General features: G+C 46.6%; 1 protein-coding gene across 6 annotated transcripts in view; it reads right to left on the bottom strand.

Annotated features, from left to right (window-relative positions):
- The window catches only part of LOC139761827 (sodium/potassium/calcium exchanger Nckx30C-like), a 367,624-nt gene that overhangs the window by 331,000 nt on the left and 15,558 nt on the right, over positions 1-21,066 (bottom strand). For 2 of the 6 annotated variants that reach the window (XM_071686349.1, XM_071686344.1), the window contains exon 1: positions 19,682-20,258. The exons of 2 other annotated variants lie outside the window; for them this stretch is intronic. In XM_071686349.1, coding sequence (XP_071542450.1) covers positions 19,682-19,754 — 73 coding nt within the window. In that variant the 5' untranslated portion in view covers positions 19,755-20,258. Of the gene's footprint in view, positions 1-14,440; positions 14,801-19,681; positions 20,259-21,066 lie in introns of those variants that run through there. 2 more of the 6 variants (XM_071686350.1, XM_071686347.1) reach the window with 2 other exon arrangements.

The raw sequence follows: 21,066 nt of genomic DNA on the forward strand, positions 1-21,066 counted from the left end.
GGGGGAGAGACTGGGAAAATTGAAAAATGGAACAATAGTCTTCGATCATTAACGATGGCACCACAACACTCCTTCACCGAGGGGAAGTTTGGGAATACTTGGGACAAAAGAACTAATCAAGAAATCCAACTCCATTTCCCAAGGAGTTTCCTGCCGATGAACCAGTGGGAAAGGCAAAAAAAAAAAAAACGAAAACACAACAAAACAATATAGTAAACAGTGCATGAAGCAAGTTGTGGAGAGACTCAAGATTGTCGTGAATACTTAGAACAGAAAACGTTCTGCATCTTTGTTGACAGAACGAGAGAGTCTTATTGAATGTTGCAGTGTCAGATGAAGAAGTTCAGTCCCATGAGCACGACTGTACGACCCTTTCAACACAACAACGCGGCTTTTCAAGGACGACGTAACAACCCTTTTGAGTACGACGGCTCGACTACTGGGAATAATGGCCTGGCGTTTGACCTGACCCTTATCAAAGGCCAGAGATCAAAGGACAAGACTATCACCACAACCAAAGGTCGTAACCATCGTGCTCAAAGGTCGTACCGTCATGCTTAAGGGGACAAACCAGTTATTAATATATACATTGGCTCCTGGCGTATATAAACCAGCCGATCTCTTTCATTAATAATATGTTCTCTTCTTCTCTCACTACTAATGCACTGATCTCATCCTCCAATAAGTCTGGGGCTACTGGTTCACTTTCACGCCCATGAGAGCGAAAATGAGAATGAGGAGGATTGTGACGTCCGTGAATGCGAGGGGAAGTGGGGTGCATGTAAAGGCTCATACATAATAAGTAAGGATTGCATTTGGTGTGGGAGGGGAAGAGAAAGGTGTGGCAGATCTATTTTTTGTTGTTGCGTTAAAGGTATAATCACTGTCTGTGTGTGTGTGTGTGTGTGTGTGTGTGTGTGTGTGTGTGTGTGTGTGTGGACAAGCACGTGCAAGAACTATATTCAGCTCAGTCATGTATCACGTGCTGGCGCGACCTTGGAGGGAGGGAACATCGCAGTTCACCGCTACAGCTGGTGTCGTCGACGTCGACACCTGAGGAGTAATCATGCTTCCCTCCTTGCCATCGGCTTCCCTGCTACAGCCACCAGCTCGTTTCCTGCCGAGTGTCACTATCATCATAACCACAATCATCACCATCATCGACCCGGTCGTCGATCTAGTCATGTATATCTCCGGCCACCATCACCAGGTGAGGGGGGGGGGGGTGTTAAGCGGGTGTGGGGGGGGGGTCGAGAGGGGCGGGGCTGGTAAGGAAGGGGGAAGGGGAGAGGGTAGGGGGGGGGGGGTAAACACCGCATGCTGACGTCACGCGGGACAAGTTTTTGCCCACCTGGTGTGTGCTTCCTGCCCGACTGCCCGGCCGGCTGGCGGGCTGGGTGTTTGTGTACGGCCAGGCCTTCCTGTGTAATTCACCTGTTCCTAAGGGGAGAGAGAGAGAGAGAGAGAGAGAGAGAGAGAGAGAGAGAGAGAGAGAGAGAGAGAGAGAGAGAGAGGGGTGGGAGGCCTCCCTCCTTCCTCCTCCTCTCCACATCTTTCAGTGATGCAACTGAGGACTGAATGATGCAACACCACCACTAACCCTCCCTCGTCATGCGTCATCACCCCTCCAGGCCAGCCACCAGTCTCATCGTCATGCATCACCATCACCACCACTGCCACCGCTCAGGCATTGCACTATCTCCACGAGCCAACCACAATCGCAACACCTCACACCTTGCCGTTGTCTTCCTCGCGTTATCAGCAATCGCGTCCCCTGCTCGAACTGCCCTCTCTCTCTCTCTCTCTCTCTCTCCCTCTCTCTCTTTCTCTCTCTCTCTCTCTCTCTCTCTCTCTCTCTCTGCCGGTGGCGGGTGTAAGGTCTTGTCTCCGGGCCGGCTGGGAAAGGCCAGCCGTGGGCCACCTCAGGCTGTGTGCACTACATTGCTAACACCCTGAGAAGGTTAAGGTCTGCCCACAAGGAAGCCTTGGCTTTTCTTCGTGGCTGAGAATCTTCATCTCCTCTTCCTTCATGATTCACTCAGTCCTCATACCACAGCTAAGAATCTCGTGTCTCTCCTCTACTGAGAATCTTCCGCTGTTAGAATCCCCTCATCTGGTAACATTTCGCCCCCTGATAAGAATCCCTCCCACACCTCTCCATTGCTGGGAATTTTCCATCATTTCCCTCTAGTTAAGATCCTGCTCGCCCTCACTCTGTACGCAAGGATCTATTCCCTTGCCTCCTTTCAGAATCTTCACCCCCAACCTTTCGTCCACAGCACCTCCCCACCTTCCATAGTTAGGGTTATCAGAGCCCCAACTCTCCACACAGAGGCCCTGTCCCCCCCACACACACACATACACACCCACACGCCCCACTCCACACCCATCCCCAATCCCTATGTTACCGCTCACCAGTACATCACCCCAGCGCCCTCTAACACCCAGTCTTTCATGTCAAATCCCCAAACTTCCTTCCTGATCTTTCTATTCAATTTTTCCTCACCATGGGAGCCTTACCGTTAAGGACAAGCGGATAAGAAAAGGAACAAAACAAGAGGAGGGACAAGACCAGTAATGATTCGGGAAGGAGGAAACTGACCACAGCATCGTTCAGCCTCAAGTGTGACACAACGCCAGCCTTCACTTACATCATATATACATAAGGTGTGAAATGATGTTTTTGTCCAGTGTTACGTGACACGGAAGTAAGTACACCGTACCTTGGACTTTACACCAGGAACGTTTCCGAGCCTCTGTAATCCCCTCACCGTTCAGCTCCTTTCAGAGACAAAAGCATCCAAGTTCCTCTTTATCAAACGCAAGAAGAACTACAAAGCAATACAGACACCAACAGACCACTGGGTCAGTACAAGGCTGTTTGCTCTAGAGGATATCAAAGCCTCGGAGATCAGTGTGGTAAAATAGTAAACAACACACGGAAAAGGAGAAACACCCGTAAACTTACTATGTAATTTCAAACAAACGCAAATAATCTCAGGATTTGTCAAGACAATTCTTAATGGTACCTAATGTGATGCTTTCAGGCATTCTAATTCGCAAGCCATTCCTTAAGTTGACAATCCTCTCTAAGAAGGACTTCACCTTATTCGAAGTAAAACGTTTGTCCACCAGCTTTTTATCCATTTTACTACGAGTGACATTAGACATATTCAACCTTGAGTAGTTTGTTGGACCAATATCATGATAGCCTTTGAGGTCTTGAATACCTGTATCAGATCACCTCTTAACCTTCTCTTTTCTGAGTTAAGGAAGTATAACTCGTCTTGTTGGCAAACCTGAACGCAACATTTTGAGTGGGGACGCAACAGTCAATGGCAAAGAGTTAGGATCAGTTTCTGAGATTCGAATATCCTGTGCATAAATCTTAGACTTTCGTTCGCATTTTTTATTTACATCTTTTCGAAGTGTATCAAGAAAGAGAATCTTTATAAATGGTACAGGTGACACACACAGCAGCTCATCTGGACACCCATTTGATACACCTCTGAGTGTTTTGGTTCATTAGTACTGACCGGCGGGCCAGAGGTCCATGTGAGAGGCATGTTTCAACTCATCAATCATTACTGATCAGCCAAGGACAGGCCAGGGAGGGAAGAAGATTGCCACAGCGTTTAGTGCAGAAAACCACAACAAACGCCAGACTTCATCGACCCTAGCTATGTGGACAATATACTCTGCCTGGGGGTGAATGAAACCCTGGGAATTTGAGACAACTGCTCACAAGAATAATAACAATTACGACATCTTTGCAATACCCTTAGCTTTCGGGAAGAAGAATTTCTGTTGTGTTTATTATGTGGGTTACCATCATAGTGTGAAGGATATAGTTATGCCTAACATAACAACAAACATAGGGATTAATTTTCACTTATGACAATCAATAATTTCTAATGACAGTTGACTGGCCTAGTCTGAGAAGACTAATAATCACTGATAACTGTTGATCAGCCGTAATACAAAGCAAACGAAAGGATCAAAGGCGGTAATGTTAAAGGGATCAATAAAGTAATGGTTCATGACACTTACGCAATATATAATGATAAAACCAATCCAAATAAAAAGTTGATGAATAGTATATCATCATGAGTGTCGTGGCCCAGACACACAAAAAAGAAAACGAGTTTGTGTGTTGACTATTATAGATAACATAACTACAATTATAGATAACACAACTACAAATATAGATAACACAACTACAATGATGTGACGATAAATAAAAAAAACAACAACAGGAACCGAATACGATCGACAGGTGATATGGATCGGTATTGATGCCTCATTTACACGACAATGGAGAAGGGGTTTTAAAATCAATGACAAACACCATTACCAAGAGTGACTTGGGATTTCTCATATTGTATATTGGTACGTTCCAAGAAGAATGACTACGAGGCCCTCGTGAGGAATACGTTCTTATGTGTGGGTTCCTGAAAGTCTTCTTCTCCTCCTCCTCCTCCTCCTTAGGGGAACCATTGTCTCCACACGGAGGAGGACCAGAATGAATGGTGCAAAGCCTCCAGCATTTCATCCGGACTTACACAACTCTTGAGCATGATGGTACACGACCCTTGAGCATGAGGTTACGACCCTTGAGCATGATGGTACACGACCCTTGAGCATGAGGTTACGACCCTTGAGCATGATGGTACATGACCCTTGAGCATGACGTTACACGACCCTTGAGCATGATGGTACACGACCCTTGAGCATGACGTTACGACCCTTGAGCATGATGGTACACGACCCTTGAGCATGACGTTACACGACCCTTGAGCATGATGGTACACGACCCTTGAGCATGATGGTACACGACCCTTGAGCATGATGGTACACGACCCTTGAGCATGACGTTACACGACCCTTGAGCATGATGGTACACGACCCTTGAGCATGACGTTACGACCCTTGAGCATGATGGTACACGACCCTTGAGCATGATGGTACACGACCCTTGAGCATGACGTTACACGACCCTTGAGCATGTAGGTACTAGTGAGTATGATCCCAGTGTCTTTACTATGAGGGTGCGACGCATGAGCACGATGGTTCTACCTTTGAGCATAACGGCACGATCCTAGACCATAAAGGCTCCACCTGGAGTATGATGATAGCCTAGCCTTTGACCTGAAGGTTAAGGATCGGGTCAAAGGTCAGGCTATTATCATCCCTAAGGGTCGTACTGATGAGATCAAAACCACCACCGTTTTGCTTCAGTCTTCATCCACAGTTGCGGGATATCCAGAACACCACTGGCCAAGCATCGACGGACATCCCACTGACCAAACACCGACGCAATCCCCACTGACCATACACTGACAGACGACATCCCACTAGCCAAACACTGTGGCAGTCGACCAAAAAAAAAAAAAAACAAGAAAAGAAAAAAGTCGACAGTACGATATGTTGGACGAAGGCAACACGTCAACATTCACCCCCATCGCCATCCACCATCATTGATAGCGTGACTGTCACACACACACACACACACACGTCGTGGCCTCATGACAGCCCAGCCTTGACGTCATGGACCCGCTCATGACAGCCCAGCCCTGACGCCACAGACCCGCTCATGACAGAACAAGACAAGGTGCCGCTGCCTGGCGGCCATTTGTTTATCCCATGACGTAACTGGAGGGGTCGCCACTGTTGCCTTTTATCTCTTGTTTACTTTGTCTGTTGTTTGTAGTTCTCTCTAGGTTGTTACCCTAGCCCCTCGTCACTTGTTTGCTCGTTATTTTGTGTGTGCGTGCGTGTGTGTGTGTGTGTCCGGGATCCCCATACCAGATATAATCAGTCGGTTCATAATTCTTTATATCATATCGTCTATGATTCCTACCATTTCAGTGGGATCATTGTCATGTCAATCCTCCATCACAAATGCTGTTATCGTATATCTAAGATATGTACTTAGTAAATCCTGCTACAGGAGTGGGATTACTGGCTTACAAATCCTGCCACTGCCACGGAATTATTAGCTTCTAAATCCCAACAAACACACGGGATTATCAGCTTCTAAATCCCAATAAACACACGGGATTATAAGCTTCTAAATCCCAATAAACACACGGATTATCAACTTCTAAATCCCAACACACACACATATATACGGGAATATCAGCATCTAAATCCCTCTTCCTTTATGGAATCATTCGCTTTCAGATCCAGTCGACTTCCTGAGATTAGTCAACAGAATAAATCCCTGCGCCTTTTATGGGATTTCCATAGTGAATACCGACGCTTTCTAGGGGATTAATCGCTCCGTTCAACCCCGCAGTGTCAGAGGCAACACTGACACGATGTATCCATATGTAATACAAGAGAATATTTTTTCCCTGGATCCTAATATCTCAACACCTGGCGACCTCTCCCCCGCCCCATGTACTACATGTACATATGTACATGTATATTGTCTCTCGTAGCTTCATCACATGTACTACAGTCTGGCCCTATTTTTTCCATGGCCCCACAGTATATTTTCGCCCCACGGACTCCACTGTGGGAATTTGTCGAACGAACGAAAAGAGAAGTGAGGAGGAAGGGAATTTACGACCTAAATAATACTCGAATTCTCTTTTGAACAAATGTCGCCTGGGAAAAACAAAACAAACACAAAAATAGCAAAATACAATTGTTGAAAGTATGTAGACTTAGGATGAAAATTTTACACGTAATATTTATCATTTATGCAATACTGGTGACTGCACTGTTATGTCGCGCGTGATTAGTGTAAAAAAAAAAATTATCAAACGTCAAATTTCAATTAAGAGGAAATTAACAGTGAAATATTATGCGACATCAATATTACGTAGAATAATATTCATACTATCAGAAGTATTATGTATATATATATATATATATATATATATATATATATATATATATATATATATAGTATTCGCCATCTCCCGCATTAGCGAGATAGTGCCAAGAACAGAGGACTGAGCCTTTGAGGGAATATCCTCACTTGGCCCCCTTCACTGTTCCTCTTTTGGAAATTTAAAAAATGAGAGGGGAGGATTTCCAGCCTCCCGCTCCCTCCCCTTTTAGTCGCCTTATACGACACGCAGGGAATGGGGCAATGCTATTTCGTGTGTGGTGGGGTGGCGACGAGAAATGATGAAGGCAGCAAGTATGGATATGTACATGTGTATATGTATGTATATGTCTGTGTATGTATATGTATGTACACGTTGAAAAGTATATGTATGTATATGTGCGTGTGTGGGCGTTTATGGATATACATGTGTATGTGGGTGGGTTGGGCCATTCTTTCGTCTGTTTCCTTGCGCTACCTCGCTGACGCGGGAGACAGCGACAAAGTATAATGAATAAAATATAAATACATATATATACGCGTAAAAAAAAAGGTAAATGAGTGATGCGAATTAACGACGACTCGTTTACAAGCGATACTGCCAGGGAGCACTTGAACCACAGAGCGAGCCAGTGACATTCACAGGTCTCCTCGAACCCTGGCACCTCACCAGCCACCAGCAACAACACCACCTAGCCAAGGACAGCCACTCCTAACACTGTACAGTTTTTGCTCATATATCTGTACAGTGAAATATTAAGACATCGGCCAAATGGCCGGTGACCTGGAATGCTTGTAGGTTTCAGCCCCACGCACAACATGGCGAAGGAAGCGTTAATTAGCAGGGACGAGAATGTACTTCGACTCCACCTCCGGGTCATCTTCCTGTTCGCAGGGTCATCGTCTGCTTCCATCTCGTGTTGTGGGAGGTTGTGGCTTTTGACTATCTTCCTCGTTCTTCCAGTCCGTCAACGCGCGGAACTCACGCTCGTCCTCTCGTCCACGCATATTAATCCACGCCCCCCCCCCCCCCTTAAGGCTCCTTCCTGCTTCGTAGCTTTTAAATACCAAGTCACACGTTTTCCTGGAGCTTGGTACAACATGCTTGTTGCTTCAGCCACTGCTTACGAAACGGCCTGAGACGCCTCACCTTAGGAAAAGCATTACGTCAGAGAACCTTTCCTGATGACGTAGCCTCCCAAAGAGTACCCGTGTAAGTATATCCTACTTCATTTCAAACTAATTTCGTAGCAAAATCTACGATTGCTTTTTAAACCAGTTAAAGATACCCTTCCAGTTTTCAATTTACGACACCTTTCTAGTTCAGTTTACACTACTTTTCCCGTTCAATTTACGATTCTCCTCCAGCTCAATTTACAATACCTTCTCAGGTCAATTCACATTACCCTCCTGATTCATTTTACGATACCATTCTGGTTGAAATGATTCCCTAAATTATGTCCTTAGTATGGTGGTTAGCGTTACTGACCATGAGTTAGCAAGGGACTGCACGGCGTCGGATCCTCTTGGGTTCAACTCCTGGAAGCGGAAAATGACCCACACCCAACCCAGGTGTTCATCCTCTCCTCGGGGCTGGTCGACAAGTAGATAGGCTCGTGTGTGCGTGTGTGTGTGTGTGTGTGTTGGTGAGGGGAGAGATAGAGATATAAATTCTTTTGTGTATTATTTCCTGTTTCCGCTCCTCCAAGCATGCACTCCCCACCCATCCACTTTCCCCCACCACAACTCCACGTGATCACCCTCTATCCCTCCTCCCCCACTGCGACCCTGTGCTCCCTATGGGTGAGGGGGGGGAGGGGGGGAGGGGGGTGAGAAGGGGGAGGAAGTGAGGGGGTGGTGAATAGGGAGAGGGGGGGAAGGGTGGCACCGGCTGGCGGGGGATTCCCCCTGTGGCCTTGGTCGTTCCAATGGTTGGAGGGAGTTGTTGGGGAAGGGAAGGGGGAGGTGAGGGGGGTCGTGGTGGTGGGGGTGTTGGAGTAGGGGGTCGTTGCTAGGGTGTTGGTGGCTGATAGTGATGGGGGGGGGATATAGTGTTGGGGGTGGTGGAAGAGACGGACTGTGGTGGAGTATAGTGCTGGAGTGGTAGTGTTGGAGTAGTGTTGGTGGACTGTGGTGAGAGTACAGTGGTGGAGTGAGGGGTGGGGGAGGGAAATGGGGATTGCGTCTGGGGCAGACAGACAGGGGTGGATAGGGGGATGAAAGGACACAAGTCATTAAAGGGAATAGATGAGAAGTCGGTTGGCGTAAAATACAGGAGGGGAGGAGAAAAAAAAGGGGGGGTGGGGGGGACATAAGTTTCCCTTCAGGAAACAAACGAAGCCCTTCCCTAATTAACGACCCTGGTCGTCTGCGACACACTTTCCCTCCTCCCTCATTATAAGTTTCCCTCCCCCCTCCTCCTCCTGTATTATAACTCCCCCTCCAGTTAAGTTTCTTCATAACCCCGCCCTTCCTTCCCCACCAACACCACACACCTCCTCTCATCGTATCTATCCCTCTTACGTGTTTCTCATCATGCTTCTATCTATCTCTTTCCTCCTATATCCTTTCCACTTTTCACTACCACCTCATTATTCAAATCTTTAAAGCTCATGATACCTTTTCCCTCATTCAGTGTCTTTCCGTCCATAGGACATCTTGCCCTCGTGGTATATACCTATCCTCCTCCTTGTGTCTCCCCTTACTTCCCGCACCCCCTCATTATACACTTCCCCTCTCTCCCTCATTATACATCTTTCCCTCATTAAACACTTCCCCCTCTCCCCTTTACAATACCATTCACCTCTGTTACCACTCTCTGCCTCTCACTGCACCCTTCCCCTTAGTATATCTTCCATCCTCATCCTAACTCTCCCCTCACTATACCATTCACCATTATTCCATCTCCCTCTTCATTATACATCTTCCCCTCATTAAACCTTTCACTCTCAGTATACCTTCCCCCCCCCCCACCTTCTCATTACACCTCCCTCCCTCATCATATCTCTCATCCTCCTCATCGTTACGCAACCCTTTCCCTCATTCAACCTCATCCCTCCTCCCGTCTCTCATCATGACACCCACACTGTTGTACTCCACACTGACCCCTGTCCTGACACCCCCACACTCGCCCCCTGCTCTGCCCCGCCCCTCACACCACCTCCTCCCTCAACCCCACACCCACCCACACCCGTCCCCAACCTGAACCCAAAACCTTATGAAATTCGGTCCTTTTTTTTTTTTTTCTTTTTTTTGATCCTCCAAGGACGGCAGCCGCTCCCCCCCCCCCCCCCCCCAGCTCGTACGTACGCCCCGCTGGGGTAAAAAAAAATGGGTCATGCGATAGTCTGGATTGAGGTGGGGGGGCGGGGCCAACTACCGTAAACAATGGCTGGGTAGGTGGGTGTGTCAGTGGGAGAGGGAGTAGGGCGGGGGAGGGACACAAGGGAAGGAGAAAAGTCTAAGTAATAGGGGGATAAAAAAGTGCAAGTGCGTATTTACACACACACACACACACACACACACACACACACACACACACACACACACACTGTCAAAGAAAAGCACCCAACCTCCAATGGACAATAAAAATGTTCTCTCGTCTCGCCAAAAAAAGAAAGAGACAAAACCAGCATCAGAGCAGAGACAGATAGATAGATAGATAAAGATAGATAGATAGATAGATAGATAGAGAGAGAGAGAGAGAGAGAGAGAGAGAGAGAGAGAGAGAGAGAGAGAGAGAGAGAGAGAGAGAGCTCTCACGACCTCCTGAAGTCACCTGACCTACGACCTTTTAACCTTCGTACCCCATCTCTACCGCATGACCTCCTCTCCTCTTCACCCTCACTCCCTCCCTACTAACCCCCTCCTCCTATCCACCCGCCACCCCCTCCCCCCCCCCCCTTGCAATCCACACTCGTTCTGCCAACTGGCACGATTACCTTAACAACAATTCGTAATCACAATAAGAGAAATTTTGACTCCCTTCTTATCTCTAACGATGAGGATAAACGACAGTAGTTATCTTCCTTCGATCTCTCTCTCCAGCACTGGATGTTCCAGATGCTGCCTACATTTCCTGCTACCTGGAAACTAATCCTTCAAGGCCACTCTGCCTTAAGGAGGTTCCGACCCTCTGGATCCAACAGACAGGAATAAGAGCTTCGCGAAAGTAAGTTATCTTCAGACTCATCTGCTCGCCGTCGCCAGGACCAGACAAGAATACACCTGGATATTGAAGGTGACCATCATGACCCAGTCAGGTCATTAAAGAAAATATAAATAGATAGATAGATATATAGATAGATAGATAGATAGAGAGAGAGAGAGAGAGAGAGAGAGAGAGAGAGAGAGAGAGAGAGAGAGAGAGAGAGAGAGAGAGTCGTGAATGAACTGAAGGTTCACGGTGACAAGACGACCCAGACGACCCCATGGGACGTGCACGACACGACTCTGGCAATCCTGGTAACGACCAGTACCTTAGGTCATGCCTCACGTCATTTACACCCCCATCCGTAGCTGGGTCAGGTGGCCAGACGGAACACGCCTCCCGCTACCGTCTGCCAATCAGCGCGAAACCCATCACCCCACTCCGACCAATCACACATAGCACACACACACACACACACACACACACACACACACACACACCTGTTACGTCAGCTCAGTGACGTAATCTGACGTAATAGAGCGTCATTAACTTATCATGACGAGTCAGCCTTATCAACAGCCCCTGCTTGATGACGTTGTTGCCTCTGATTGGCTGACTAATGGCAGCAATTAGCGTAAGATGTTGTTAGCGCTTGTTACGTGCATGAGTGTGAGCTGAAGGTTGATCATGGGTTCAATAACAACTCTTGCACCTTAAGCACGACAGTACGACTCTTGAACACGACCTTGAGCATCACCTTGCTCAAGGGTCGTACCACCTTGCTCAAGGGTCGTACCACCTTGCTCAAGGGTCGTACCACATTGCTCAAGGGTCGTACCACATTGCTCAAGCGTCGTACCACCTTGCTCAAGGGTCGTACCACATTGCTCAAGGGTCGTACCACATTGCTCAAGGGTCGTACCACATTGCTCAAGGGGATAAAGAAATGGCGACTGACAACCCCTCTTGGCGGAAATATCAAACAATCGTCTACCTTTCCTTCCAACAATAAAAATCATTTCCCTTTTGTGTGGTTTCTCATTCTTTACTCGCAGAGTCTTACATACGCAACACCTGCCTCGCCTGTCTGATGCGTGTTTGGAAACTTTAAAAGATAAAGATTATATATATATATATATATATATATATATATATATATATATATATATATATATATACGAAAGTGACGAAGCTGGTGCATTAAATCGACACCATAAACTTGTATGACAAAAAACAGGCAGCAAACCATCATTGATATATTTGACTATTCGTACACTAGATAAGCATACATTATATTAACTAAGCAGTAGATAATTACGTACACCATTTCTTATTTGTAGTCCTTTCGTAGATCAGTAAGTATTGGAATAAGTCGATGGTTATTAGATCACTGAGAATATTTTCGTCACTTTTCATCCCGTCAGTTCCATTGTGGGCCACAGTTCCCTCTCTCTCTATTGAAGGTATTAACAACACCACTTCCGACGAATGTGGAGGGGACAAGGTTACCAGCATTACGTGCTAACCGCCAGCGCCGACAATCAGACATCCGGGTATTCGATGTGAAACCTTTAAGTAGTATTTTTCATAGCAGTTACCGGCAAGACCTCACAACTACTCCATAGTCACGTTTGCAAGTGTGACCCAAAAAAATAAGAAAGTGAAAATGTTTCCTGACGCAAACTGTGCTGGGTGAGTTTCCGTCATGCACGTGAATGAAGGATAGAGGGAGAAGGTCAGAACAGACTTCAGGAGGGCGGGCGTGCTGTCTCTCTCTCTCTCTCTCTCTCTCTCTCTCTCTCTCTCTCTCTCTCTCTCTCCCTCTCCCTCTCTGACCTGATCATCACTGGGAGAGCAGACTACAACCCCCCAACTCCCCCTTACGACGGTCGCAACTAGCATCTTGGGGCTCGAGGGTTCGTATACCCAGGTGCACGACGGTACGACCCTTTAACACGACGGTACGACTCCTGGGTGTGGGAGTCTCACCTCTGACTCCACCCTTAACGGCCAAAGAAGAGGCCGTTATACTCAAGGGTCGTACCGTCGTACTCAAGGGTCGTACCGTCGTGCTCAAGGGTCGTACTGTCGTGCTCAAGGGTCACACCGTCATGTTCAAGGGTCGTACCGTCGTGCTTAAGGGTTGCACAATCGTGGGTGAAGGATGAACTTATTCTGGGACTGAGTTCATGAAGCTGTTATGAATTCAGATGAGGGCACACACACACACACACACACACACACACACACACACAACATGACTAGAGGACACACACACACACAAGGAGACTTGACCAGAGGATACACACACACACACACACACACACACACACACGACTTGACCTGCATTGCGCTTGCTTGATGACCCTCGCCGCTCTGAGGCCGTGTAAGTGTTATCACGCACCTCCACCATTAGTAACTTTACAATCCATCCAAGATAACCATAGCGGCTGGCAGAGATAACCTTACGACCAGTCGTCATCACCACCGTTACCACCAGCCAAATTAACTTTTACTGGCCGGCTTAGGTGATACACTCGGCCATCTACGGTAACCCCACCGCCCAGCCATTATGACCCCGACCGACCATCCAAGATAACCTTATCACCCAGCAACGTTAACAATCCTGAACTCAAGCTTACGTTACGTTAAGGCAGCTGACGTTTTTCCAGTCACTATAATATACCCTGTCATCATACAATGTCATCATGCATTCTGTCATCATACATCCTGTCATCATACACTGTCGTTATACATCCTGTCATTATACATCCTGTCATTATACATCCTGTCATCATACATTGTCATTATACATCCTGTCATCATACATTGTCATTATACATCCTGTCATCATACATTGTCATTATACATCCTGTCAACATACATATCATTATACATTCTGTCATCATACACTGTCATTATACATCCTGTCATTATACATTCTGTTATTCATGCTGTACGTTACAGTTGCTCCCCTGATCTTCGTGAACACCTGCCTACGACCAAGGGTTGGTACTGACAAAGAAAGATGAATGAGCATGAATAAAACAAACCCCATTAAGCGTAATTCATTCATCATACCAAACCCACACATTAGTAGTCTGTTCCTCCTACGAAGAAAGCCAATGAAAGTGAAAAATGAATCAAACATTTTCATCTATTATCTTTTTTTTTTGGTCGGCAGATCTTGCATTATACAAACGTCTACTTTTGCGGTTTGTAGTAAAGTATTAACCCGTTGTTACTGACTATTTGAAATAAGGTCAGCAATTCTTTTTTCCACACGACAACCGTGGGATTTTAAATGTGTAATTGCACTCGCAGTGTGTGTGTGTGTGTGTGTGTGTGTGTGTGTGTGTGTGTAGCCACGCTATGGAATGCATTAATCATTTAAAGGAAAGCTACCAACTTTCTCCGTTGGCACACGACACTTTTGTGTATTCAATACTTACGCCTCCCGTACGCCGGCGCCGGTTCGGTCTCACCTATGCTGAGGAGACGGACGTACGCCGTGCTGTAGACCCGAGGTAAACCGTCCTGTAGACCAAGGTAAACCGTCCTGTAAACCGAGGTAAACCGTAGCCTCATTCACGAGGGCGTGGCGTAATGATACACAGTAAAGTAAGGCAGAGTTCCTTCAACACACGGTCACCTTCACCTTTACACATACGCAGCATAACCTTATAATACTTCACGAAAAACTCTTTTTTTATATATATAAACTGTCAGGGAACGATACTCCTGTTAACACAGACACACACGAACACACACACACCCACACTCCGGTAACAAACACGTCTGCTCGAGCCGCCTTCTCGCGGCCGACTCCGAACACTGGTTCAGAAGCCGAGGTGAAACTGTGCCGAACACTTCGAGAGGGTTCGGAACACGCAGGGGATCCATGTAAACAAAGTGAATCGGTCCTAAGGTTTTGTGATTATTAAACGAAAGTGCACTTGGGAACTTACCGTGTTTCATTTTCCCCGTGGACTCATAGGAATATTTTTTTTTTACTTTTTTTTTATTATACTTTGTCGCTGTCTCCCGCGTTTGCGAGGAATATATATATATATATATATATATATATATATATATATATATATATATATATATATATACTGGGATTTGGTCTGAGGAAACAAAGTTGAAGAAGAGGTTCAGCTTCGATCAAGTACTCACTATCTCATTTACGTACGCTTACTTCCAACTGTACTCTTGATCCTGCTTTATACAAATGTTCTACCGCCGGTTCCAGCGTTGGCAACAGCTCTCCCGACAACCTAACCCTCCAGAACAATCCTTGACAACCCCCCTCAACCCCCCCCCCCAGCCGCCTCCTCCCCCTAACGTTTGGACTACCGCCAACCAGGTCGCCATAAACAGAGCCCAAGACCGGTGTTATTTACAATGAGCTTCGCTTCCGACCCTTGTCCCATCGGCTCACTAAACCCCAACGGAATCTATTTCTTATTTCTCTTTATCTACTAACCTTCTCTATCATTTTCGTAGATGAACGAAGCTGGAAGGAACATGTTGTTGTTAAGTGTAGACTTAGGGCAATGGGCATTCAAACTCAAAACATCTGCACACTTTTCTAAACTCGCCTTCGCCCTCCAACCCTGGGGCATCCGTCCTGCCACCCACACAAAGGGCGAACAGCCTTTATTACGTCCATTTTCTGCGCATTTTGGCTAAAAACTCCACTAAAGCCGTAGTCATCCACGTCCACAGTCCCCAGAGACGCTCTCATCCGGACCAACAATCCTAGGAATCCCCTAGAGACGCAGATATATTCAGATGAAGTCCTAAGAACCCCAAGCGACGTAGATATCCAGATTAACAGCCCTAAGGAAGCCCCCAGAGACGCAGATGCACTTACATTAATAGTCCTAGGAACCCCAGAGACACAGACACACTTAAGATTAATAGTCCTAGGAGCCCCTAGAGACATAGATATCTAGATTAACAGTCCTAGGAACGTCCAGGAACAAGGTTACTCAAGTTAACAGCCCAAGAAACGCCCCCCCCCCCCCAAGGACGAGGTTTTTTTTCACGGCAGCAACCCTAGGCACCCCCAGAGACAAGTCTATCCACATCAGCAGACCCAGAAACCATCCCCAGAGAAAACGGATCGTCTCAGGGGCTCTTCCCCTCATGACACCGCTCCAAGAAGCAAGTGGTCTAGTCGCGTACCCCAGACAGTTATTAATTACCACGGTGCCTGTTGTTGTTTCCCCAGGACAAAATACGACGCTTCTTTATGGCCTACACCTCACCAGCCGGCCTCCTGAAGATGAAAGAAAAAGGAGGGAAAAATACGTTATATCTTAAGCAAATCTATGAAAGTTACGGGAAAGGCGTGTTTATAAACGCTTTGGCAAGTTGCCGATAGGAGATCGAATCAATCTAAAAGAACAAAAAATATATTTCACTCATTTCTCTATGGGAGATAAAGATATACGTATATAAACTCGTGTGAAATGTTGCATTTTCCCGTACAAACAGCTCAGAGTGGATGGCACTACTTCGCGGCATATATTTTCAATGTCTATGGCGAGTGTATCAATGCGCGGCAACACACCAAAGCTTTGCTGCGTCGCGCGGAAGGTTAGTGTCACGCCTTGTGAGACTCACGGTCAAGCACAGCGTGTAAAGCCAACGGCATCTCGATCTTAAAGTCCCCGGGTTGAGGGGTGGTGCTATTATCCTGCACAATAGCCGTTGAGAGTCTCAATCGGGGCGACGCATTGGGCTAGTGTTGTTTGATCCTCTGAGGTCGCGTTCTGAAGTCAGACTTCTTTTGAGGACGCGTTTCGATATGACCCGTACTTGGAGGTAATATTTACCTGTATTCAGAGCACAGGCTTTGGCGCGCGGCTGTAAACAGAGGACGTGTTTACTTCAGTGCCTGAATTCAACACACAGACGTGTTTCGTGAATGGTTTAGCACCTAAAGTTCTCTAAAAACCAACAGAAAGTCATGTTCAGTGGAAACAGAAGATAAAGTTTCTTATGGAAAACAGATCTACTGGAAAGAGAGAGAGAGAGGCAACCCATTTTCAGAAAACACTTTTTAAATAGTCATTTAAAGATAAGGACACTGGGAAAAGGGCCTGTGTTTAGAACGAAGTTTATAAAAATTCATACACTCATCGTAAGTGCTTTCCTGAACACAAATACATCCTTCGACCCTTACTGAAAAAAAGCATACTCATCACTCGAGTCTTACTGAGAGAGAACAGACTCAACGCACGAGCCTTAGCGAGAACAGAGACTCAACGCGTGAAGCTTATCGAGAAAGGAGACTCATGGTAAGGGCCAGTGTAGTCTTAAGGCCACATCCATCAACCTGGACTCCTTCACCTAGCGAGAGAGACCTTGGTATTTCAAGCCTCGGGGGCTGGCTGGTTGGCCGGGTGCCGAATAACATTAATTTGAAGAACACTGCACTTCCTTGTCATGACAGACTCGGTACGAGAGGGAGGATGAAGTGACTCATCCATATGTATATATACACATGATATCCATATGTATACTAAAGCTGCGTCATACTGAACAATGAATGACGTGTGGCCAACGGGGAATTATGACGAAACTGCCCCCCCCCCAGTGGTGGGTGTGGGAGACGTCGGCCGGTGCGTCAGTGCTAGGAATTTCCCGCCAGTTTCCGTTGACGTCAGTAAATGAGTAACAAAGTATGTCATTGTATACACACACAAACACACACACACACACACACACACAACCCATGCCCAGTGTGTCAAAGTGACACACTTAAGTGTGTTTACTTTGTCACTCCATGTTAGCAAGTTGATCAGTTACGGTGGGACCAATGTCTCTATTCTCATTACCTGCACATGCAAAATGTCTCCGCTGTCGTTCACCTCAAAGCACTGATATTATACCCTACTCTAGGGAAATCCCAAGGCCCTATTGTCTGTTCTGTGGCTCATGTCCTTTGCAATTTAAGCCTCCTTCGTAACTTCTGTTGTACTGATGTATATACATCGTTCACAACATCTTATCATCCCTCTCAAAATCTCTCTCAAGATTTACCATCTTTGAAGACTTCCTGGCCCAAAACCTCTGCTTGGCGTACACAAACTTTCCTGTCGTAGTTGGTCTAATAAGCGTCCCAGTTTAAGTAGGCCTACGCGAGTTGGAACACCCCCCTCCCTTCCCTAGTACTTGTTGCGAAGAGGAAGCCAACACCTCTACCACCTCCCAGGGATGGACACCTTAGTGTCAGGGGTGTACGCCAGGAGGCGTGGGTGAGGAAGTGAGGAAACACATGATTGCAGTAATCTCTGCGGCTCCGTCGGCTGCGCATTATCAAACACCGTCACTCACGCATGACGACTGACTCAACTAGGGGATTTCCCACCTTCCTCCCTCCCTCTTTCTAGCCCCCTCTTTCTCTCTCACACACACACACACACACACACACACACACACACACAACACACAAACACGTGGGTCACAACAGCACAACACAGGGTAATGTGGGTTGTTGCTAGCGACGGTAATTCTACCTCCCTGCTACATGTCAATATTTACCCAAGCCTGAGGCTTGCTGCCGAGGGCCCCGACCTTACAATGCCATCCCAAAGGTTCTCCACTGGCGCGAAATCTCTCTCGCTGACGCAGACTTACCCACGATATTCAGGTGTCTCATAAATCGTGTTAATGAGGTTCTTTCAATGCAGATTATTTCTGATGAATTAAGATTACATTGAACTAAATCTATATCTGAATGTAACGCATCACTCATCAGCTTACGCACAACACAAACCATTGTATCTCTACGCTCGAAAGTTATCTCTTTCTTCACTCTATCTCTCCCGTCCAGCACCTTCTCACTCTCTCCAAACCACTCATCAAAAATACTGCCGACCAGTCTGTGTCTCATGCCAGTCCTCCTCTCTAAATTCTCGCATAGTTGAAGACAGGTACCTCATAGAGTTGCACACACCTTGCACTCGCTGTCACATACACACACCTACATATATCATCAATAAACCCACACACAGACGCATACATATTTCCCTAAAGCAAAGACACACCTTCAAGTATAGCCTCAGAATACACCCACACGTACACCCTACGTACACAGACTCTCTCTACACACAGACTTATCTCGATACACACTCTTTAGGTTACTAAAACAGTTTGGTCGGACCAGTTGGTAAGGGGAGTCCTAGGTCAGTGTGGTTCCTTACTAAATGGAACAGAAAATCTGCTAACCAATAGTTTATCACGGTGTCTAACACCATACCAGTTTGTGTATTCTTCCCCTCCGGAAATCCATTCCATCTGTTACTGACAAATTTGTAGATCCACCTTGGTAACGCATGTTGCCATTCGAAAGTAAAGCACAGTTTCTGACTTGGATGTTGACTTCGTGAGACAACACTGGGAGAGAAGTCAAAGCTTCCTTCCTTCCTGTCGTCGGGGCTGCGATTGTTAGAAAGCGTGTCTTCCGCAGACTTTACCACGAATGAGACGTGTTAACACCTGCTAAATGATGACATGAGGGCGTAACGATGGTACGGGGCGTGTGAATACATGGTTGGAGAGAGAGAGAGAGAGAGAGAGAGAGAGAGAGAGAGAGAGAGAGAGAGAGAGAGAGAGAGAGAGAGAGAGAATCGTCTTTCTAAAATCAAAACAGAACAACAACAATAGCAACAACAGACCTTCATCTCTTCCTATGTTCACAGCAGTAAACCCGTCGGCTCCGGATCCGCCCGTTTGACATCTTCGGTTCATGATATAACACTTTGTGGGGGAGGGAGGGGGAGGAGAGGAGGGGAATATCCGTCTGCTCAGCTCAAGTCGTGGTCATGTTTGTAAACCATTCCTGCCGAGTTATCACACCTTCATACACTACGTGCCACGCGGGTCAGGTCGAATTTCCAAGGACCTTGGGACGAAGTGTATACACACAGACACACACACACAGGGTGAGCATATTCCTCCTTTGTGGTCGCATAAACCCTTCACATCATGATATGTTTCAGTTGACAGATGATTACATATATAAATATTTCTTTCTTTCTCTCCCAATATTCTCACTCAGGTAACTTCAGCCGGGGCACCTGTGAACGCTGAGGGAGAACAACAGTCTGGTCTTTGTCTGTTACGAGCAGACAACGAGCGTTGAGCGACGACTTCACAGACACAGACACACAGACACACTGACAGAACGCTTGGCAGGCCTCCGAGCACAGGGCACTACGCGACTATTGCACTGAACTGTTCGGTGGCGTCTTAAGGCCTTGCCGCGCTCGGCTCCCCCCTTTGCCCTTCGGGCGCGCCTGGAGTAGCGGTGTCCGGGGCTGGACACACACACACACACACACACACACACACACACACATCCGGAAACGTCCACAGCGACGACTTGCTTCGAACGTAGAACTCCCGGTCATACCCAACATCCGGAGGCATATCTAACTCACACATGAAGCATGGGAACGGATGTATATCCGTATGTATACACGCCCCGGCACGTAAGGCTGTATACATTCTAAGCCTGGATATGTGTTCATGCCCTGTATGCATACACGCCTGGTGGTTGTATGTTTATACATATGTTCCAGCAGATCTTGGTTCTCGAAACTTTATACGTATACATAATCATGCATACCTTCTCAGCCTGTATATGAACTCGCATGCATCCCTGTATGCAGGGACATTGATTCGAAGGATTATAACATACAGACAGACACACACAAAATAAATACGCATTTATAAATAGACACAAACAAACAAGCCAGCGTATACCCCGGAAAAGTATACACATATATCCTTCTATATAGTCACTGTACCCTATACCATTCTACAAGTGCTCACTCACTGAAAGCTCACATATACTGAGAACCAGCGTACATATTTGATGTCTCACACACACACACACACACACACACACACACACACACACGGACACGAAGGATTGGACAGAAGTGTTTGGATACATATATACGTACGAGTAAAAAGACATGATTTATAGACACAAGGTTAAGAGTCGAGAATATATGCGTGTAAAACTCTCTCCCCGTAACAAACACACACATACACA

The sequence above is a fragment of the Panulirus ornatus genome, chromosome 42, assembly GCF_036320965.1.
Source record: "Panulirus ornatus isolate Po-2019 chromosome 42, ASM3632096v1, whole genome shotgun sequence".
In the NCBI taxonomy this organism is placed as follows: Eukaryota; Metazoa; Arthropoda; class Malacostraca; order Decapoda; family Palinuridae; genus Panulirus; species Panulirus ornatus.